The following is a 24,495-nucleotide window of genomic DNA, read 5'->3' as shown; positions in this document are numbered from 1 at the left end:
CTCCCGAGTTATAGGCAGATGCTTTCACCGTCTGAGCCACCAAGGAAGTCAATGCACATCTAACACACAAATAATGAAAGTCTAGAGCAATGATCAAATAAATACCCATTGGGATTACATTTATAATTACAGTGCATCTAAACTGACTTGTGTGCTGAAACTGAGAGAGCCTTCTGTTTATTAAAATCCTTTCAAAAGAGTACTTGAGCTTCACAGGTAGTTCTAAGATGTTGGCTTTCGTTTTTCTAGTTTCAGCATCCAAACATGAGGAGTGTATGCGTAAATATTTAAATAGAATTACAAGTTTCTGGAAAGTCTCAAGATGCTTCTTGGGATGATAAACCAGCAGTTCTCAACCAGCACACTTCATCTGAATCACAGCATTTCTCAATTCCCCTGAGAAGTGTACATAACTAGAACTGTTCTTGATGCACAAGAGAAAAGTCTATTTATTACACCGAGTGGATGCCTGAGGGCATTAGGACTTAATTCTCTTGTGGAGTCCCCCATTGGTTATTGCATTTCACAATAAGGATGAACAAAGATTCAAATTAGTTTCTTAATACCAGTATTAGTCTGAAAAATTACTTACTCATAATATTCACCCGTACTAAGTACTCACGCTGATTTTGTAGAAATTTATTTTCTCACAGTTGTAAATCAATATAAACAGAAAATTAGATGGACAAATGCTGAATCTGTTTCATATATACATATATACAAGGTCTTCTTGTTTATTTGGAAAAGTTGAAATTGCTACGGCATAAACAGTTCCTGATTTTTTCCACCCAGTTTTTGATTGCTGAATATATCCAGAGGTCAAGCAGATATACTAACAATAATGAAAACCAGAATACTGATTACTAATCCATAAAGAGTGTGTCACCATTTAAAACGACATATGTATTTTTTCACTGATTTCCCACAAGGACACTGTAAGCTAACATAGGTATTATGTCACAGATGGAAACAATGAAATTTACAGAGATCAAATGTCTATAAAATCAAGTGTATAAGTTTTAAAACCTGAATTTATTACATGTCTTATATAAAACTATATTGACTTTTATTAATACACTGGATTTCAGTGATTAACTTTGAAAATTAAGTAGGAGAGGACATAAGTTTACTTTTTAACTCATTTCTTTTGTCCCATGATTCATATAATAGATTCATGCTGATTAACTTATATTTAAATCATGAATAAAAATTTATTCTTAAAAAAAGATGAAATATATAATGTGCATAACTATGTAAGACAGGAAAAAAAATTCTGGTTCAATACACCGGTTTCCTTTGACCTTCACACAACAGAATGACCTATTTACTTTATAGGAACACAAATTTAACTTCTCAGGGAAAGGGGACTCTATGACATCAACTGCATAAAGCATGTTGATTTCCTGTCGGGGAACAGAGGGAAAAGGAAGCAACAGACACTGAACAATGAAAGAAGCTGGAAGACCAGAGGAAAGCACTGATCGAAGGAAGGGAGGAGGAGCAGATGGCTTAGGAGGGAGACATGTGGGAATTGGGGGGAAAGGAAGCAATTGGCAAGGGGAGGGCTGAATGCCAAATTTATGAAGGGTCTGGAGGACCCTGGGGATCTGGATGGGATGTGAGTCAGCTGCTTTTTACCAAAATATCACACCAACAAGGGAAATCAAAGAAGCCTACAAAGACACACAGGAAGCAGAGAAGGACTGGGAAAAGAACTGATGACATATTGCACTCTAACAATTGTACCTCTTAGCACGGGGAATGGGAGGTGTTAAATCATCTTTTATGTATAACTGAATTCTTCTCCGAACTTCACTAATGATTTTCAAACCTTTAGCTTGCTTATGAAAAAAAAGATTCAGATACAACTCTTCTATTTAAACCACATTTTACTGATACCCTGTATTGGTGTGTTTTCTCATTCATATCTAAATCAATTACTTTAAACCATCTATAGGGTGACCAACTGTCTCAGTTTTCTGATAACTAAAGGTTATTTTCCTGGGACTGGGATTTTCAGTGCTAACACTGGGACAGGTCCCTGCAAACCAGGATGGTTAGTCATCTTATCTAAGTTAAAACCTTAAGAAAAGGCCACTAAATGTCCTTGCTCTTCATGCTAAAACATACAGACACTGAAATTTTCCCCACGTTTTCCAAAGAAGAATGAATAAGGTCTTAATACAGGGACGTGATAAGTAGATGAAATTGATAATAAGATAGTTTCTGGACTATGGCTTCCATAAGAATAAGTAACAATGAAAGCATTTCTTTGTAATTTATTTTTTCAACTAAGTAACAAAAAATCTGTAAGACATATAACATATTTGCAACAGGCTGCTTTCAGGACAGGTAGGAAAAAAATTAAAATTCAAGACACAGCTTATCTCAAAAAATAAGACAAGTCATTTAAAAAGCTATGTCACAAAGCCACAAACAAAGAAGATGGAAATAATATGTATTAGTCATCTCTAAATTTTAACTTAAAAGTTTCAAACATGAAACTCTTTTAAACTCTTCTTTTAAATACTAAAATGACATAATTCTGGGTAAATGACAGTAAAAGATTATTTGAAAGAAAATTATCTGGAATTTCAGAAATGAGTCCAGGATGATGTTTACCATCTACACTGTATTGTTACTATTTAGCTTTTATAACATTTTATTGTATTTATATAAAATTGCCAAGCTGCTACATCAATATTTTTATTTAATTTCCCATTCATTTAATTTCTTATAATTGCTTAATTTTTCAGCAATAACTTTTGATGTGTATACAGCTTATGAAATTATAATCTAGCTAATCCACAAATTGCACAATTGACTATATAGTCAGTTAAATCATCCTCTGACTCATTCTCTTTTAATATAAATCCTCCTTTCCTTAAATGCCAAATGGTGAAGAGTCATTTACCATCCTCTTTACAAAATCTCCTAATATCTTTTGAGGAAAGACCTCTACTGTCCAGAATATATGGTTTTAGTTTATTTGAACTCTTGGTTAAACTATAACTGGCTAGTTGAACATATTTGACTGAATTTGGCCATTTATAGGTCATCTTTCGTGAACGTACCAAACTTCAAATTTTATAGATCTTTTTTTATATTACAGTTGTTATTATTGGACATAACATGGACTAATTCTCAAATGTACCTAGTTTAGTTTCAAAACCACTATAACCTCCACTGTGTGAACTAATCTCTCCAGACCCTTACAAACTCAAAGACAATATTTCACAGTGAAGACTAAGAGTTGCTGCAATTCTGAGTTGAGATTTGCACTAAAAGCAAATTCTCAGAGTCCTTATATATGTGGCAAAATCTATGGAACCTTTAGAAAATGCTGTCAGTAAACAAAAGGCAGATGTCTCCACAGCCAGTTCGGAGTTAACCACTGCATTAGTGAAATTTTAGTATTTATGTGACAGGCCTGTTGTGAGGATAAAATGGTCAATATATATATAAAGTGCTTAGAATGGGGCCTGGCACATAGTAAGTGCAGCATTGAGTGTTTAATGTCAATATCCTCCTCCTCATCATCATTATCACTAGCATTAGCTTTCTCCTCGTCTCCATTAAGACATGATTGGCAGGTGTAAGTGTAACATAATGGAAAGAACATAGCTTATTCACTGAGTTTCAAAGGGGATTAAATGAGACAATACAGAATCTGTACATGGTAGTGCTCAACATACAATACCTACTGTTATTACTATGGTAGAGTAGTTAACTGTTGGTGTCCTTACAATAACCAATGATCAGGGACTTCCCTACAGCTCAGATGGTAAAGAATCTGCCTGCAATGCAGGAGACCCGGGTTCAATCCCTGAGTCAGGAAAATCGCCTGGAGAAGGAAACGGCAACCCACTCCGGTACTCTTGCCTGGAGAATTCCATGGACAAAGGAGCCTGGTGGGCTACAGTCCATGGGATCTCAAAGTCAGACACGACTGAGCAACTAACACACACACACACAGAGGTATTACTGCATCACTGATGGGATGGACATGAACTTGGGCAAGCTTCAGGAGTGGTGAGGGAGAGAGATGCTTGGTATGCTGCAGTCCATTGGCTCGCAAAGCAAAGAGCTGGCCAAACTGGGATACTAAACAACCACCATTGTGGGGCTTTTCTGGTGGCTCAGCAGTAAAGAAATCACCTGCAATTCAGGCAACTCAGGTTGAATCGGGGGGTCAGGAAGATCCCCTGGAGGAGGCAATGGTAGCTCACACCAGTATTCTTGCCTGAGAAATCCCATGGACAGAGGAGCCTGGCGGGCTACAGTCCATGGGGTCGCAAAGAGTGGGACATGACTGAGCGACTAAACACCAGCAGCAGGTACTACTGAAAATCTTAAATCATTTAACTTATAATACATTTGTTTTTACACTTATAAATGAGTTAAATAAATTTTATTTATATCTTCTACAAGAGATGGGCTAGTTCCTTCTGACATTATGCCTGCCATACTTGTAGCTGCCATCAAGAGAATATTTCTTTTGTAGAGAACCAATAAAAAGATATGGGAAACATGCCGCAGACATTGAACAATTGTGTGACTCTCCCAAAATTAGCATGATTTTAACATACTTAACTTTTTACTAAGGTAGCAATATTAAAATTACCCCAGGTCTACAAATTCAAAATAAATGGCACATTTTTAAATAAGCTTAATACCATTTCACAATATTTTGGCACTAGTGAGTTTCTATTCTCTTTTTACCAATGATGATTCACTCCGTTCAGGTTCTTGGCCTTTTTGGGTCTACTTGTCAGCAACATAATTCTGTAATTGACAATCTTTACACACAGTTATGCCCTTTTGTAGTCTAGGAACTTATTTGTGGTATGTACTTTCAACTGTATTTATCTTTTTCTTTAATTCAAGGGCAATTTTAGTTTTTTTATTTGAACACAGATTTTTTTTTCTCCATATACGGTATTGTTTTCTCCAATCTTATTAAACATTCTCAGTTTTCCGGTCATACAAAATAATCTTGAGGGGCTTCCCTGCTGGATCAGTGATTAAGAATCCTCCTGCTCATGCAGGAGACACGAGTTTGATTCCTGATCCGGGAGGATCCCACATGCTGAGGAGCCGCTAAGCCTGTGCACCACAGCTGTTGAGGTGCGCTCTCGAGCCGGGATGCCGCAATTACTGAACCCACTCCCTGCAACTACTGAAATCTGCGCGCCCTAGAGCCCAAGCTTGGAAACAAGAGAAGCCACCGGAATGAGAGGTCTGCACACCACAAAACATGGTAATCACCATTCACTGCAACTAGAGAAAAGCCCATGCAGCAATGAAGAACCCGCACAGCCAAAAATACATAAACAATTTTTTAAAAACCTTGAATTTAAGTACAATATTTCCAAAACACAGTGAGATAAAAGCAATATATCAGTTTTTATAAAGTATATCTAAATGTTCTACAGCAAAAAAAAAAAAAAAGTCTTAGGTCCTCTAATTCATTTCTAGGGGAAAAATTCATTTATTAGTAATAATGGTTATGTCTTAAGTGTCAGATATATGGAGTAAATCTATTTAATCCAGCCTTCCCTTCTATTTCTCATTCTCAACATAAATACTCAGGTTTGGGTGGGGGAAGACAAGAAAGAACACTAGAGACAAAAACCATCTAATGCCTCTTTCAGATTATTTTAAGAAATACATGCCAAAAAAAGTTCTAAAAGATTCTCCTCTCAGGTAGGAAAATAAGAAAATGCTTTTTATATATTCCTGGTTTATAATCATCAGAGATCTAAAATTTGGCTTGGAATACTGGTCAGGGTAAAAAGAAATGACTTAGAACATCAAAAAATGCAGGTGCAGTTACAATTCAATTACATATTTTCCTTTTTTGTAGGGTGTGGCTTTGTTCCTACAGCTGGGATCGTTGTACTTTAAATTTTCAACAAAGAAAGCCACCACATTAAAGAACTCTAGAAATTCCTATAACCAAAACTGTAGCAATAACCATGCAATCTTCATATGCCTTTCATAAAGATAATATGTGCTTTAATCTCCTGTTTGTCTGTACTCAACACATTTGGCAAAGTACTTTGACAATAGAAATGAAAACAATCATTCAAGAACAAAGCTGAGGAAAGAAGAACCACATAAAATATCTAATAACCAACATCTCTTAAGAATTTACTTTGCATTTTTGGGGAAAAAAAAGAATTAGAATTCACATCAGGCATTATGTTTCTGTTTTAAGGTTTTGTTTTAATTACTCAATTTTAGTTTGCCTAAGGGAAGAAAATCCAACAAAAACAATTATGATCTAAATAAGAGCAGTAATTTTGTATACAAACTGCCGATTTTTCATCTATCATTTCCATGCATGTATAAATGTGCTTTTTACCTCCAGTGTTTTATCAGTTTAACAGTCATAATTTACACAAAACACACAGATGGTCTTAGAAACAGTAAAAGTTTCAAAATGTTACAACTTCCTGGCATATGGAACAATATTGTGCATCATCATGTTGGCAGCATTTAAATGATTTTAAAATTATTTTTACATTAACATCTTGGCATTGCTTCATAGTCATAGGTTATTTCAACTTTAAAGTGTTTGATTCCTGACAGGAGGTGGCTCTTATACTGATTTTATTTTATTTTTTTCATTTATTTTTATTAGTTGGAGGTTAATTATTTCACAACATTGCAGTGGGTTTTGTCATACATGGACATGAATCAGCCATGGAGTTACATGTGTTCCCCATCCCGATCCCCCCTCCCACCTCCCTCTCCTCCCGATTCCTCTGGGTCCTCCCAGTGCACCAGGCCCGAGCACTTGTCTCATGCATCCCACCTGGGCTGGTGATCTATTTCACCATAGATAATATACATGCTGTTCTCTCGAAACATCCCACCCTCGCCTTCTCCCACAGAGTCCAAAAGTCTGTTCTGTACTTCTGTGTCTACTAATGTGTGGAGGCATTGGTGCCCTTTATTTACAGGACAGCATCTTCTAGTCAGTAAAACATAAATGAAGATTCTATAATAAAGCACTTTGGCATAAACCACAACATTTCTTCTAGCTTAATATATAAAAGGAAGTTCCAAGAATGTTTTAAAAAATAAAATTTACCGTAGTAGTTTTACACGTTTTTTGCCACACAAAAATGCACACATACATATATATGCATACACACAAAACAAAACCTTTAAGATTAACTAAGACTTTCAAAATGTGAGGCTACAACACTTTTATGTTTTAACTATTTTATTAGATAAAACACAGAAAGAATTGTCTATACAATTCTAATGTGCCTGATTTCAATCTTTCCAATTTCTTTTGAACCAGTTCAGTGAGTTTTAATCCCACTATTAAATTGAAACTGCTATTGTCGAGGTCATTAATGACCACCAAGTTGTCAATTCCAAGGGTCAATTCTCAATCCTTATATTACCTGATTGACAGGCTGCAACGGACTCAGTCACTGCAACCTCCTTAAAGCACTATCTTCAGTTGGACACCCTTCTGGTTTTCTTTTCTTACTGACTGACTGCTTCCTTTCAGTCCCCACTGCTCTTTCTGCCTCTTTTCCCTGAGAGCTAAACACTGGATCTCTTTTCCTTTCTATGTATAATCACTCCCTTGGTGACTTCAGTCTCCTGTTTTTTAAGTAATATGTACAAGCTGCTGACGCCCACATTCATTAAGATAGGCTAATGAGTCTCTGCTAAGAAATTCTTCATGATTTACTACAACAAAAACTTATTTCTCCTTCTTTCTACATGACCACCAGGGGAAGGCAGGAGTGTGGGGTGGAAAGTTCTGCTACACCTCACTCAGGCACCCAGGCTCTTTGGGTATCCTGGAACACGTGTCTTCCTTGGTTCAGTTCAGTTCAGTTCAGTCGCTCAGTCGTGTCTGACTCTTTGCAACCCCATGAACTGCAGCACGCCAGGCCTCCCTGTCCATCACCATCTCCTGGAGTCCACCCAAACACATGAGCTTGGTTGCCATATGGTAAAGAGAAAGAGTGTTGGAGGCTCACTCACTAGTATTTAACATCTTTAATTTTCACTCTTAGCTCATGAAGCTGAACCAGCCAAATGGGTTTGCCCCATAGCAAGGAAACTGGAAAGCAGAACCTTTCTTCTGCCCAGAAAGAGGGGGGAATTGCTGCCTGGTAATGAGTACTTGTTTTGTCTACCACAGCTCAAATTTTTCTCCAACCTCAACCTCAACTCTGATGTTCTGACTCATGTTTCCAACTGCCCATCTGACGTTTATACTTGGATATCTAATACAAATTTCAAAATCACAATGTCTAAAACTGAGCTCCTGATACTTCCCATTTCAAATCTCCTCTTTCTACAATTAATGGCATCTTTGGCAATGGCATCTTGACCTTTCCAGTTGCTCAGACCAATGGCCTAAGATAATCCTTTTCTTTTCTCACAAGCCATATCCAATCTTTTAGCAAATTCCGTTGGCAATTGCTTCATAGCAGATCCAGAACATAACCTTTTCTCTCCAACTACCTCCTAAGAGAGATTACTGAAAAAGCTCCCACTGTTCTCAGCCGCTACCATTCTTTACTGTGTAGTCCAGTGAGTGGAGGATGCTTCTGAGAAGTCTCTGATGCTTCACACCTTGTTCTGAGGGGAAGTGAAACTATTTACAAGGTCTACAAGGTCCCAGACAGTCTGCTTAGCTTTTTCTTTTTTTTTTTTTTCTTAATTTTTATTGGAGGACAGATGCTTCATAATGTTACGTTAGCTTCTGCAGTACAGTACAGAGCACCAGTTACACATACACACACAGTCACTCTTTTTAAGACTCTTTTCCCATATAGGCCATTGCAGAGGATAGAGTAGACTTCCCAGTGCTATACAGTGGGTCCATATTAGTTATCTATTCTGTATACAGTAGTGTGTATATGTCAACCCCAATCTCCCAGTTTCTCCCTCCCTGCCTTCTCTCACTCATAACCATAAGTTTTGTTTCTACACTTGTAACTCTATCTCTGTTTTGTAAATAAGTTCATTTGTACTTCTTTTAGATCCTACATATAAGCAATAGTATATGATATTTGTCCATCTCTGTCTGACTTAATTTCACTCAGCATGACAATCTCTAGGTCCCTTATCTGCCTCCTGAGAAACCTGTATGCAGGACAAGAAGCAATAGTTAGAACTGGACATGGAACAATGGACTGGCTCCAAATTGGGAAAGGAGTACGTCAAGGATGTATATTGTCACCCAGGTTATTTAACTTCTATGCAGAGTACATCATAGAAAATGCCAGGCTGGATGAATCACAAGCTGGAATCAAGATTGCAGGGAGAAATATCAACAACCTCAGATATGAAGATGATACCACTTTACTGGCAGAAAGAGGCTCTTGATGGAAGGTGAAAACAGAAGAGTGAAAAAGCTGGCTTAAAACTCAACATTAAAAAACTAAGATCATGGCATCCGGTCCTATCACTTCATGGCAAATAGCTGGGGAAAATGTGGAAATAGTGTTATATTTCATTTTCTTGGGCTCCAAAATCAATGTGGATGGTGACTGCAACTGAGAAATTAAAAGATACTTGTTACTTGGAAGTATAGCTATGACAAAGCTAGACAGTGTATTAAAAAGCAGAGATATTGCTTTGTTGACAAAGTTTCATATAGTTAAAGGTATGGTTTTTCCAGCAGTCACATATGGATATGAGAGTTGGACCATAAAGAAGGCTGAGTGCTGAAGAATTGACGCTTTCAAACTATAATGCTGGAGAAGACTCTTGAGAATCCCTTGGACTGCAAGGAGATCCAGCCAGTCAGTCCTAAAGGAAATCGATCCTGAATATTCATTGGAAGGACTGATGCTAAAGCTGAAGCTCCAATAGTTTAGCTCCCTGATGTGAAGAGCTGACTTACTGAAAAAAACCCTGATGCTGGGAAAAATTGAGGGCAAGAGGAGAAGTGGGGGACAGAAAATTAGATGGTTGGATGGCAGCACTGACTCAAAGGACGTGAGTTTGAACAAACTTAGGGAGACAGTGATGGACAGAGAAGCCTGCTGCTGCTGCTGCTAAGTCACTTCAGTCGTGTCTGACTCTGGGCAACCCCATAGACGGCAGCCCACTAGGCTCCGCTGTCCCTGGGATTCTCCAGGCAAGAACACTGGAGTGGGTTGCCATTTCCTTCTCCAATGCATGAAAGTGAAAAGTGAAAGTGAAGTTGCTCAGTCGTGTCTGACTTGTAGCGACCCGATGGACTGCAGCCCACCAGGCTCCTCCCTCCATGGGATTTTCCAGGCAAGAGCACTGGAGTGGGGGCCAAAGAGAAGCCTGGCGTCCTGCAGTTCATGGGTCACAAAGAGTCGGACACAGCTGAGCAACTGAACAACAACAGCAACCATTGTGCTATTGCGTTCTTTTTTATGACTAGTTGTCATCCTTGATGCCATCGTCTACAAATCTGCCTTTGCTCATTCTGCTCCACCCACAATGACTGCTCTGCCTTTTGTTTTGAATGTTAGAGGTACATCCTGACTTAGGGTCTTTGAACTTACTATTTTGTCTGAGCACTCTCTCTTTATCCCTCCCTCAGTCTTTTTCACATCTTTATGTGAAACATTTCTTGTCCTCTATTAATATTTAAAATTGAAATTCTACCCCAATCCTAATTAATCTGTTTACCACATCATTATTTTTACAGGACTTATTATAGTCTAATATACTACATGTTATACTATCTATTATGGTTTTCCCTGTATAATTAATCACAGAATATAGCTTCAGAAGGGCATTGCCAGATTCCTGTTAATGCTGCATCTCCAATGCTGAGAAATTTATCATTAATTTGTATTAAACACAAACAGGTAATCAGGAAACAGCTGAGGAGGAGATGGATAATAATGATATTAAGGAGTTTGTATTACTAGGGAGGGAAATGGAAATTACAGATAAGAATCATCAAATGACTTAAAACATATTTTTAAAGGGAAAAATTATATTAATTTTGCATAAGTCTAAAAGGAATCTGTTATCATTAACAAAAGGAACGTTTGGCCCTAAACTCTATTCCCCTGTGCTCTTGCTTCTTTTTCCCCAAAACAGTGTTTCCGCATATGAGACATCAGAAGTCACTTTGCTATGTGGTTTTTCAGCATCTCATAAAAGTAGAGCTAGGTCCTTCTCTCACTAATTCCTAAAATTAAAAAAAAACCATTTGAGAAGCTCAAGCTAATTCAGATCAGTGCAGAAAAAAATGTTTGCTTTACTATATATAAGGTCTCTAAATCCCTGTCCACCACAACTTCTCTCTCTCTCTCTTTTTTCAACTACTTAATTTTCATACTGATCTGCTAACTAGTTGTTCAGAAACAGTACAAGCATTTATTAGGATTATGATTATTATAACTTTTTTCTTCAACATTAGCAAGAACCTTTGCTTTACACACACATTCTCCTGGGAAACTTTAAATCTTGGTGCATAAATTCACAAGGAGATCAAACCAGTCAATCCAAAAGGAAATCAATCCTCAGGATTCATTAGAAGGGCTGATGATGAAGCTGAAGCTCCAATACTTTGGCCACCTGATGCAAAGAGCTAACTCATTAGAAAAGACCCTGATGCTGGGAAAGATTGAGAGCAGGAAGGGAAGTGGACGACAGAGGACAGAGGATGAGATGGTTGGATGGTATCACTGACTCAATGGACATGAGGGTGAACAAGCTCCCAGAGATGGTGAAGGACTGGGAAGCCTTGCATGCTGCAGTCCATGGGATCGCAAAGAATTGGACACGACTGAGCGACTGAACAACACCAACATGAACAAAACAAAACAAAACAAAAAAACAGTAAATGAGAATATTGTACAGTCATAGAATCAATGAGAGTTCAGTTACTTAAGTACTTTGGTCAATTCCTTGTACGACTGAAAAAGCAAAGAAGTCTCATAGAATTGCTGTTAACAAGGAAAAAAAAAGCATCATTAAGCTTACTCTCTACTCGTATCACAGCAGAAATTCAAAATCCAATAATCTGGTCACATTACTTTATTTTGCAATGAGGTCAATCCATCATTAACCATCATTCAGAATAAGATTTTACTTTTCAGAAATGACATCAAACTCTAGAACACAAAAGCAATTTAAAAAGGAGAAAGATAAAAATTCTGAAGTGACTTAAGAAGCTTTCTGGAAATTATACTGTATTTCTGAATTCTATTTATAATTTTTTGCTATAACATCTAGAAATGGGATATGCCCAGAGTTACTAAAATAATTATGTCGTACATAAAAGTGTTAACTCTCAGACACTGAAATCATAGTTCTCTTTTACTGAGTAGCAAACTAAACAACATGCATATTCCTTTTATATTTATGAAAATACAGGGAGAATGAAAACATTTCTTTTAAAGAAGAATTAAAAATGAGTGCTGTTGCAGTCCTGTGTTTAAAAGAATCCACGTTTTTCTCTCTCTCTTTGTTGGAGATCCATACAGTTAGATTTATAAATGTTCCCCGCTGCTGAATTAAATACTCACAGTTATTCTTTCATCTTTATCATCCAGTGGAGAGCCATCTTTCTTCCATGAAATGGTGGGCTCGGGATGGCCTCGTGGGGGCTGGCATTCCATCACGGCAGGCTCTCCCACCGCCACCATTACATCGGAAGGGTTTTGTCTGAAGTCATCCCGTAGTACTGTAGAACAAGATTAAATCATTACAGTCAATGGTGATATATACAGCCCTTATCTCTGAACTTCACAAAGGAGATATTTATTACAGTAAACGACTACTAACAGCTATCTCAATACATCTTGGAAAATCTATATCTACTTACAGACGTATGCAGTTTAATAAAGATATCTGGCCTTACACACACAATGGGGATAATTTGATATTCTTCATAGGCCAGTGGGCAAGTGTTTTCTAATGCCTAATGCCCTGACAGCATCTGGCTTATCTCTTACCTGCATTTCTTCTCTGCCTACTGCCTACATTTTCTCATCCATGTACTAATGAATATAATTGAACCCTCCTTTTACTTACATGACACATTGGGGTGACGCTTTCTATTATTAAATGAATACATATACATGCAAGCAAAAATATTAAAATATACTTCCAACATGGATCTGATTGAGGTATTTTAAAGATATTTCAAACTAGTGTATTAGAGTATCTAATCACTACCATTTAAATATGCCCATTAGAAAAACTTTAGACAAATTTGCAAAATTACTAAGTTCAAAATACTGTGTGTTTTTCCATTATCACTGAGTAAGTGAGGGGCAATGTTAAAAGGCAGCAGTGATGACACCAGCATTGCTACTAAGAATGTCATTTTGGAGTTCTGTACTTTTCAGTTTTTGTGGATTTGGTAGGGGGTACATATTAATAATAGAAGAAAACAACAAAAGCAGAAAGACTAGAGACCTCTTCAGGAAAACTGGAACCATCAAGGGAGCATTCCACCCAAAGAGGGGCACAATAAAGGATAAAAATGGCAGAGACCTAGTAGATGCTGAAGGGGTCAAGAAAAGATGGAAAGAATACATGGAAGACGTATATAAAAAAGATCTTAATGAACTGGATTACTATGGTGGTGTGGTGCAGTTAGTCACCCAGAGCCAGACGTTCTGGAGTGAGAAGTCAAGTGAGCCTTAAGAAGCACTGCTGTTAATTAATAAAGCTAGTGAATGTGATCGAATTCCAGCAGAACTATTCAAATCCCTAAAGGATGATGCCATCAAGGTTTTGCATTCATTATGTCAGCAAATCTGGAAGAAACAGCAGCGGCCCCAGGACTAGAAAAGGTCAATCCTCATCCCAGTTCTCAAGAAGGGTAGTATCAAAGAATGTGCTAACCATCGGACAATCACTCATCTACCCTGCTAGTTAAGAGCATGCTTAAAATCTTGCATGCTAGGCTTCAGCATTATGAGAACCAAGAACTTACAGATGTCCAACCTGGGTATAGAAAAGGAAGAGGAACTAGAGATCAAATTGCCAACATCTGTTGGACTATAGAGAAAGCAAGGGGAATTCAGAAAAACATCTATCTCTGTTTCATCAACTATGCTAAAGCCTTTGACTGTGTGGATCATGACAAACTACCCTTAGAGAGATGGGAATATCTGTCTTCTGAGAAAGCTGTCTGCGGGGCAAGAAGCAACAGTGAGAACCCTGTATGGAACAACTGATTGGTCCAAGATTGAGAAAGGAGTATGATAGGGCTGTCTGTTGTCACCCTGTTTGTTTAACCAATACACTGAGCACATCATGAGAAATGCTGGGTTGGATGAGTTACAAGTTGGAATCAAGATAGGCAGGAGAAATATCAACAACCTCAGATATGTGAATTATACCACTCTAATGGCAGAAAGCAAAGAGGAATTAAAGAGCCTAAACTAAAGGAACTAAAGATGAGAGTAAAGGAGGAGAGTGAAACAGCAGGCTTAAGATTAACTTAAAAAAAAAAAAAACTAAGATTATGGCATCCAGCCCCATTACTGCATGGCAAATAGAAGGGGAAAAGGTGGAAGTAGTGACAAATTTCCTCTTCTTGGGTTCCAAAATAACTGTGGACGGTGACTACAGCCATGAAATCAGAAGACAATTGCTTCTTGGCAGGCAAGTGATGACAAACATAGACAGTGTGTTGAAAAGCAGAGACATTACTCTGCCGACAAAGGTCTGTATAATCAAGGCTATGGTCTTCTCAGTGGTCAAGAACGGTTGTGAGAGTTGGACTGTAAAGAAGCCAGGACACCAAAGAATTGATGCCTTCAAACTGTGGTGCTGGAAAAGACTCCTGAAAGTCCCCTGGACGGCAAGGAGATCAAACCAGTCCATCTTAAGGGAGATCAACCCTGAATATTCACTGGAAGGACTGATGCTGAAGCTGAAGTTCCCGTATTTTGGTTATCTGATGTGAACAGATGACTCATTGGAAAAGTCCCTGATGCTGGGGAAGATTGAGGGCAGAAGGAGAGAAGAGAGCATCAGAGGATGAGATGGCTGGAAGGCACCTCCAATTAAAGGAACACAAACTTGGGCAAACTCCAGGACACGAAGAGGGACAGGGAGGCCTGGCGTCCTGCAGTCCATGGGGTCACAAAGAGCTGGACATGACTGGGTGATGAAGCAACAACAACAAAATATTATTTTATTTAATTCTCAAACCTGTTCAGAATGAGAGATATTATCAATATCATTTATATTACTAAACATATTTTTCAGAAGAGGAAACTGTTCATACTATAAGCTCAAATGGACACTAATATAATACTAACAAACTCTGAAACAGCATTCTTCAGTTTGTGATTATTGGAATAAAATGTGGAAATCAGACATGTATTTGAAAAAGGGCTAATAAAGTATAACTGTCCTCATTATCTTGTTAACATCAAGAAATCATAATTTTTTGGCATTAGTCTGAAATCACAGCTCTGCTGCTTACAGAGTAGGTAAATTCAAACACATTACTTAATAGTTCTGTTTCCATGTTTACAAAGCAGGCATGCAGATGCACACTTCAATGATAAGTCCAAAAATGTTAGCTACCTTTCTCCCATTTTCCCCCAATGTGTAATAAAAGGTGACTAATTTTAGTAGTTTAACCTGATACTCAAAATGTTCATTGGTATGTTAAGTACATACATTTGAAATAATAAATGTTATTTATCTTTAAAAATCTATTGAGTTAAATATCTGATACTACAACTCTGTACTGGAATGAAAGTCTTTCCATTTCAATGGCATTTTAAAATATTTTCATGGATGAAGTACGACAATGAAAAAAAAACCTATGATTTCAAAAGTCACTGTTAAATTTTGGTTTCAAACCCACAAAAGAGCTTAGAGGCTTACAAAATCCTAATACTTTATTCTTGCCATTCTCCACTTTTCCCTCCTTGATGCCAGCTAACTGTGCACATAAATCTGAGTAAGCCATAATATCCACTCAAACAAAACCATTTTCTTCATCTATCTATTAAGAAAACCCGGGCACAACAGAACAATATTAACACTTGGAAATACCACTTAAGGAGGAGACTTGTCTCCATCTTTGGAAAGAAGAGTAAAAGGAAATATGACCACACCACACTGCTGTAAGTCTAACTTCAGTAGATACAATATTTAATTGTAATAAATTATCTATTATATAGAGACAAAGATAAACCATGTTGAACTGAAACTTGCAGCTCCTGTTAGCACGTTATAAATGAACAGAGTACAAAGACTTCTACCATCTATGAACTTATGTTACTATTATGTGTTAAGAATATGCCACAAATAAAATGCAAGGTTTATAAAAAAAAAAAGCAAATGAATTGACCTTAACAAATAGCATGTGCTTTTGCTGGATCACATTATTAATCTAAGATAAGACTTCTGAAAAAATTTAAAACTCTTGATACATGCAAAAGTAACATAATTTTCAAATAAAAATAAATAATTTGTACAACTTTTCTGCTTGGTGAGCTAAAACCCAATTTAGTAACACCATATTTTATTTACAAATTGAGATCATATCTCAAATAAACCAATGAATGATAAAATGCCTTTCAAAAATATCAAAGGTCTAAGTCAGATAAATCAAGGTTTTTTTTTTCCATTTACTATGTTATTTGGGTTTTTAAAGTATATAATGAAAAGCTAACAAAATGTAATCCATTAAAGATCGTTGCTTAGATAATGCTCATGTAATTATTTTTGCAGCTGTAAAACATAAAACTCCAGCACTGCCTATGGCTACAGCCAACATTGCATAAAGTTATGAAATTAAGTTTTTTTCTCTCTTCTATAAAAGCAACTTTTCTTCTTACTTGTCCTGAACATTTCCTTTTGGGGGAAAAAAAAGAAAGTACGTGTGACATTATAAAATTATATGAACTTTTAGCTAAATTATCCAATTTTCTTAATTCATGTGTGTATTTAAGTGATTAAAATAAAAACTGAATTCAAGTGATTGGCAATGTCTTGGCAGAAAAATCAATCATATCTATGAGTAAAATCACAAATAGATATTTCTTAAAAAAATCTCCTTTTCTTTAACTTCTCTATTGATTGAAGTGTATATTTTCAAATGTTTTTTGACTTGAATAGTATGAAATTTTAAAATATGGGACTAACTTTTGAAAACAAGATTTAATATCAATTTAAATATTAAAAGAGAGTAAATAGCATATATAATAGATTCAAGTATATGTCACTTAAAAACTGTTAAATCCCAGTTCCGTCTAATTATTATATGTCTTCCATATTTATCTAATTGTTTTACATTTACAGGTTGGTACATGTCATTTGGCTCAACTCCTTTTCATTTTTCTTCATTCTGTTAAATTGGGGAAAAAAAAAAAAAAAAACATAAGCTTCACCGAATCTTTGTCTCTCAGGAAACTTTTTGGTTTAAAAAGAATGACCAGTTAAAAATTTATTCTTTAAAACAAAATAAAACAAACCATATAATCATTTTTCTTTTTGAAAAGCCATACATCAATTGTAATGCAGTTCTCAGATTAACTGAATATGTTTTCAGAAAAAGGTTCTAAAATTCAGTGGTGACGTGGCAACCTATTTGGCTAATATTGAAAGGACACGTGGCAAAGTGAAAAAATTAGTTAAACAGAAACTTTAAGTATTATGGAGATTTTAATATTTGCAGCACACACATTGTGGGAAATCTTAGAGCTGAATGAAGCATAAACTTACAGAAAGGGCAGTGGTCTTTGATAACATGTAATTCATCCCACAATTAGAGGCAAGCGAGTCCCAACTGTGTCACTAGCCTGTGTTATTTGTCAGGAAGGGACCAAAAGAGAACATTTGCATCCTGATTCTCAAGGCAGTTCTCTTTTTAAAATGCTTTACTTGTCACCATTTTACTGTAAAATGCAATTTTCCTGTCTAATCTATTTGCAGCAAATCCACTTCATTATTACAGAAGGTTTGATTTACCAGTGATTGTACATCAGGGCACTGCAGTCTCATGACTACCCGATTTTGTTAAGGCTCAAATTCTCCTAAAATTGATTTTGTTTCCTAATCATGTGGTGAACAGCTGTGAACTATAATACTCTGGTTACGTGAATCTCAGAATCTTGGTGTAGTTAAAGTGAAGTTGCTCAGTCCTGTCCGACTCTTCGCGACCCCATGAACTGCAGCCCACCAGGCTCCTCCGTCCATGGGATTTTCCAGGCAAGAGGACTGGAGTGGGGTGCCATTGCCTTCTCCTGGTATAGGTTAGGGGACTAAGAGATGTGGAATGTGAACTTCTTCTTTTAGAAATTAATCATCTAAGTCTCCTCAGGAGGAGAGAAGCTCATCACATAAACAATAATAATGATAATGTTAGCAGTATAATAATAATGTTAGTACCAAGTGACATTTATTGGACACTTACTATATAAGGAACCATGGCAGGTATCCACTCATTTAATCCTCATACCAAAGCTATCAAAAAGTGACCTTATTAGTTTCATTTTACGAATAAGGAACTTGTAAAGATAGGAGTAGAGTCTATCAAGGACAGTTTTTGATCAACTTGATTACATTTAGTCTTAAAAGCATGTGCACAATTCTGAATACATAGCTATAATGAATACTTCAGCCTCTTCCCTTTAGAACAGAAGTTGCATGAGAAATATCCTTCTTGACACTTAACAATGGCTACCTCTGAATATATTCTGTATTTTTGTATTTTCTCAGACTTTTCCACGTTTGGAAGAGGCCAATGCGTATTTTCAGTGGCATACTGAGAATTAGAAATCATTCAGAAGACAAGTGTCACACTTTTACTACATATGTCATGCTTTCATTCTTCTATTTCAACAACAAAATGATTGAAAAAGCTGCACAATAATATGCATTTTAATTAAATATGGACATTTTAATTAGAAGTGAGTGTCTTGGGAAAAGCAGAGGAAGATAATATGCCGTCCTGGGATTTTGTCTTTCTATTTAAAAAGACTACTGTGTCAGTGAAATGAAGCCTCACAGCAAATAGGAATAAGCTGTTGACAGGGGAAAGAAAAAAAAAATGAATGAAACCCTTAAAAATAGGGCATAGTTGAGGAGAAAGTAAATGAGGAAGTATATTCCCAAACAGGACAACTTCAAGGATGCTCAGAGACAGACTGCCTGGGTTACAATGTATCACTTCAACTGCTTTCAAAATCACTAACTGCTTATCTTGTCTTTAACTGGCAGAGATTATATTACCCCTTTGACACTTTCAGTTCTCTATCTAAATGCCTAGTTAACTCAAGTAAATGGTACTTAATTTTAAAATAACTATCATTCCCATTTTAACACATTTGTACTGAGCACATACTTTGTGCTTGGCATCTGTGCCAAGCTTTTATGAAAACTGGCTTAGGTTTTGTATTTTTCTTGCAGTGCAGTTTACATAAATGGGGAAGTAGGTCAAGAAACAACATTAATCTTAACCTTGTCAGGAAATAGTTAAGATTATACATCATACAATAAGATTGTACGGTCATCATACAGTAAGATTTACTGCAGGTTACTTTGTACTCAGATATATCCTTTAGGATCCAGCTATGGAAGTGTATCAACAATGCTTTTATAACTATTTACATTCTTATTTTTTAAGCTCACAACATTACCCAGAAGAGCAAAGTGTTATCTGGGGTACAAAAGTTTTCAAAACGCCTTAACATTTCTCAAAATAAAATCATAATTCCAAACTTATAAAACTTATAAACTTATAAGTTATAAAACTTACAAAACTTACTCTATATTCCAAACTTATAAAAGCATTTCAACGAAAGGATGAATGTGCAGAAAAATATTTTAACCAATTGAAAAAACTAAAATGATAACATATAAAATAATCTTTCATGAAGTATTATCTTTATAGCATCATATTCTAAAGCTAAGGCATTTGATTTTTAAATCATGCATGCACACATCAATTCTGTATAAAGTTATGATTTAGTCATGATTGTTTCTAAAAGGGTGCACATTTACTTTTTAAAATTTGAATATATATTTATGAATGCTCTTCAATAATTACATCATCTCCCACTTGTGATATTTATAGCATGCAACTTTATTTTGAAACCTTAAATTATGCTTTGCTTAAGATCCTGGAAGAAAATATGCTGTTTAAAGCACTTATTTTCTCAACTCCTAAAGCTTTTAAAGATTCACAAACCTCTTATGCTCTACCATAAGAAAGCAGTACTTAAATAAAAAAGTATACATTCTGAAAAAGTAACATAGTAAAGATGGCAGAGACATTACTTTGCCAACAAAGGTCCTTCTAGTCAAGGCTATGGTTTTTTCAGTGGTCATGTAGAGATGTGAGAGTTGGACTGTGAAGAAAGCTGAGTGCTGAAGAATTGATGATTTTGAACTGTGGTGTTGGAGAAGACTCTTGAGAGTCCCTTGGACTGCAAGGAAATCCAACCAGTCCATCCTAAATGAGATCAGTCCTGGGTGTTCATTGGAAGGACTGATGCTGAAGCTGAAACTCATTCTTTGGCCACCTCATGTGAAGAGTTGACTCATTGGAAAAGACCCTGACACTGGGAGGGATTGGGGCAGGAGGAGAAGGGGACGACAGAAGAGATGGCTGGATGGCATCACTGACTCGATGGACATGAGTTTGAGTCAACTCCAGGAGCTGGTGATGGACAGGGAAGCCTGGCATGCTGCGATTCAAGGGGTCACAAAAAGTCAGACATGACTGAGCGACTGAACTGGACTGAACTGAAGGACGGATTTCAAGTATCACTCAGTCTTAACTAGCAGTGAATACAGGGCCCTGTATTCAGACAATACAGGCCCCAATTCAGACAAGTTAATACCAAAATGAAAGTAATTAATAGTAATGTATTATTTTTTGCTTTGTTCTTTAAAAGAAGTATTGGAGTATAGTTCCTTTACAATATTGTGTTAATTTCTACTCTACAGCAAAGTGAATCACCTAATATGTATGTGTATATATGTATATCCCCTCCTTTTTGGACTTCCTGCCCATTTAGGTCACCGCAGAACACTGATTTGGGGTCCCTGGGCTATTCAGCAGGTTCTCATATGTTATCTATTTTATACACAGTATCAATAGTGTATATATGTCTATACCGATGGTTTTTGTTTTAAACAACACGGAATGGAGCAACAGGCTTAAACACAGCTGTATGCCTCTGTGCCCTGCTGGGTGGCAGCAATGGGGACAAGCCATCCATGCTCTTTTAATGACTAGAATTCCAGGATGGGTCCAAGCTGAAACTACATTCCCATTCTGCAGAAACATGGGCAGCAAAATGGTGACACTTCCTAGGAAAAGTCCTCATGGCTCGTTGCAGTCATTGCTTTCTGGTTTCATTATTCAACTTCAGGACTCACGTGTGGTTCAAGATGCACCCTAGAGTTTATTACACTGGCAACAAGTCATCAAGACAGAGAGGGGGTAAGTTTGGCATACTCAACTTACATCACGTACTCGACTTAACACTAAACCCATGATGCATTCCAGGTAAAGGTGTATGTGCCTCAATAAGTATCAACACTTAAACAGTTAATATTCAACAGACTTGCTATCTGGGAGATCATTTAAAAAATGAACTGCCAGAGTTAGGTTACTAAAATCATATGTTCTCACTTAAAGTTGTCAGTAGCTTACTAGATGTTTGAATTTTACACACTTTCAGCTATAATCTAAATGGATTTATTAATGAAAAATGCAGCATTTGCAAAACACCATTTGTAGATAGCGCTTATTTAGGAGTCAAAAAAACAGAAGTCAGGGATTTCAGAGTAACCACATGTATCCTGCTACTAGCCCACAATTTTAATAGATATATTCACAATGGCTCAGTTATTTCCTCACAAAACAGAGAATTTTACACCCTATTTTATTAGGGTTATTACAAAGACTAACTATTTAGTGTTTATACAGGACTTGCCATTTATATAGTGCATTACATCTGCAAAGAAGTATTACTATTACTCACTACGTAAGGAATTGCCAAATTTCTCAGCTGCTGGTACAAGTGGAAAGGAGGACAAAGAATGCCATTGATGAGGGTTTCTAAGTGCCAGAGCAAAAGTCATATTCAGGAGCAGCCTGGCAGGGTTAAGAAAACACAGACAGAATGAGGCTATCTGAGGTATGGGACCCTGATTGGGGCAAGACAGACATGTGTTCTTTCTCTCATAAAATCCAACTTTCTGCTTAGCATCCTGCACTGTGATAGTCCTTGATCAAAGGAGTATACCTATCTATCTATTGTCTGGCTTTTTGTATTTAACTGTCAACTCCATGAGAACAAGAAGTTTGTTTTTATCAATCTACATTACCAGTGCCTAAAACAATGCCCAAGACGTAGCAAGCATTCAGAACATAAATGTTTACCATACACCTTCTGAAGCTAAGCATCTGAAAGAGCATCTGAAAGAGCGCTAACATTAGGAGAAATCCTACGTTCATAATGACCACGGTATCAGGAGGAGACAGACAATAGTCAACTAAACCCACGCACAGATACACAACTATAAAAGTGATACATGCCGTGAAGGAAAAGACCAGTACTGCTGTGTGAGAAACTAATGAGGGACATAATTTAAACAACAGTTAAACTGAAGCCTGAAAAATGAGTAGAACTTATCCTAGAGAAGTGAATTGCAGGCAGGGGAAATAATCTAGGTTGAAGAAAGAGTCTTTAAAAAACTCACACTCTGCCTAGTAGGACAGGTTGACGATACACCACGACATTGGTAGGGGAAGGGGGTACCAGATTTGCTACCCACAGCATTCCTGATAAAGCTTCAGTTTTTACTTCCATTCCCACGGAAAGCCACTTCAGTGGTTTTTAAGCAGAGCTGGAATTATCATACTTAAACATTCATTCTAGTGGCTCTGACAATGAAAGGAAGAGGGAAATAAAAACTGAAGTGGAGAGACCAATTGTAGTAATTAAGGGAAAAAATGAGGATGGTTTTATACAACTACAATGACACAGAATAAGTGCAAAAGGAAAACGAGATATGGGCTAGAAGTAAACAACAAAATAGCTTCTTGAGTGGCTGAAGTTGAAAGAAAGATGCCAAAAATGATACCCAAGTTTATGTTTCGAGGAACTGAACGTGCTATTTTATTTGTTTTTCTTTTTTTTTGAACATGCTATTTTAAAGTATATGTTATATAACTGTATAGCATTTAATGTATACATTACAATATATGTGTGTGCTTAGATGCTCAGTCATGTCTGACTCTTTGTGACCCCAGGGACTGTAGTCTGCCAAGCTCCTCTGTCCATGGAATTCTCTAGGTAAGGATACTGGAGTGGGTTTCCATTTCCTACCCAAGGGCATCTTCCCAACCCAGGGATTGAAGTCGTGTCTCCTGCATGGTGGATTCTGTACCACTGTGCCACCTAGGAAATCCTCATATGTATATATACATGTGCTTATATATATATATATGTACTAAATATATATATACTATATATATCTATAGTACTATATATCTTAAAAATGTACTATATATCTTAAATATATATATAAAACTAGATAATTTCAGAGATTAATAAGAATATTTCTTTATAGATTAAAAAATACTATGGTTTCAAATTCCACCCTTTAGTATTTAAGGCAGGACTCATTTTTTATCTGTTTAAACCTTTATGCCACCATATTCCAAAACTCAATTTGTAACTCATATCTCTCCATCAATTAATCTATATTATAATTATTCAGTTCAGTTCAGTTCAGTTGCTCATTCGTGTCTGACTCTTTGAGGCCCCATGAACCACAGCACACCAGGCCTCCCTGTCCATCACCAACGCCTGGAGTCTACACAAACCCAAGTCCATTGAGTCGGTGATGCCATCCAACCATCTCATCTTCTGTCATCCCCTTCTCCTCCTGCCCTCAATCCCTCCCAGCATCAGGGTCTTTTCCAAAGAGTCAACTCTTCACATCAGGTGGCCAAAGTATTGGAGTTTCAGCTTCAGCATCAGTCCTTCCAATGAACACCCAGGACTGATCTCCTTTAGGATGGACTGGTTGGATCTCCTTGCAGTCCAAGGAACTCTCAAGAGTCCTCTCCAACACCACAGTTAAAGCATCAGTTCTTGAATGCTCAGCTTTCTTCACAGTCCAACTCTCACATCCATACATGACAACTGGAAAAATCATAGCCTTGACTAGACGGACCTTTTTGGCAAAGTAATGTCTCTGCTTTTTAATATGCTGTCTAGGTTGGTCATAACTTTCCTTCCAAGGAGTAACTGTCTTTTTATTTCATGGCTGCAGTAATCATCTGCAGTGATTTTGGAGCCTAGAAAAATAGTCAGCCACTGTTTCCACTGTTACCCCATCTATCTGCCATGAAGTGATGGGACCGGATGCCATGATCTTAGTTTTCTGAATGTTGAGCTTTAAGCCAACTTTTTTCACTCTTGTATTTCACTTTCATCAAGAGGCTCTTTAGGTATTCTTCACTTTCTGCCATTAGGGTGGTGTCATCTGCATATTTGAGGCTATTGACATTTC

General features: G+C 36.9%; 1 protein-coding gene across 1 annotated transcript in view; it reads right to left on the bottom strand.

Moving 5' to 3' along the window:
• The window catches only part of ROBO1 (roundabout guidance receptor 1), a 444,051-nt gene that overhangs the window by 129,212 nt on the left and 290,344 nt on the right, over positions 1-24,495 (bottom strand). Inside the window, exon 3 of the mRNA XM_065913546.1 lies at positions 12,507-12,664. Within this exon, the coding sequence (XP_065769618.1) occupies positions 12,507-12,664 (158 nt within the window). The remainder of the gene's footprint in view (positions 1-12,506; positions 12,665-24,495) is intronic.

The sequence above is a fragment of the Muntiacus reevesi genome, chromosome 21, assembly GCF_963930625.1.
Source record: "Muntiacus reevesi chromosome 21, mMunRee1.1, whole genome shotgun sequence".
NCBI classification, from domain to species: Eukaryota; Metazoa; Chordata; class Mammalia; order Artiodactyla; family Cervidae; genus Muntiacus; species Muntiacus reevesi.
Note: the sequence above shows the minus strand (reverse complement) of the source record. Positions and strands in the feature narration are given on the sequence as shown.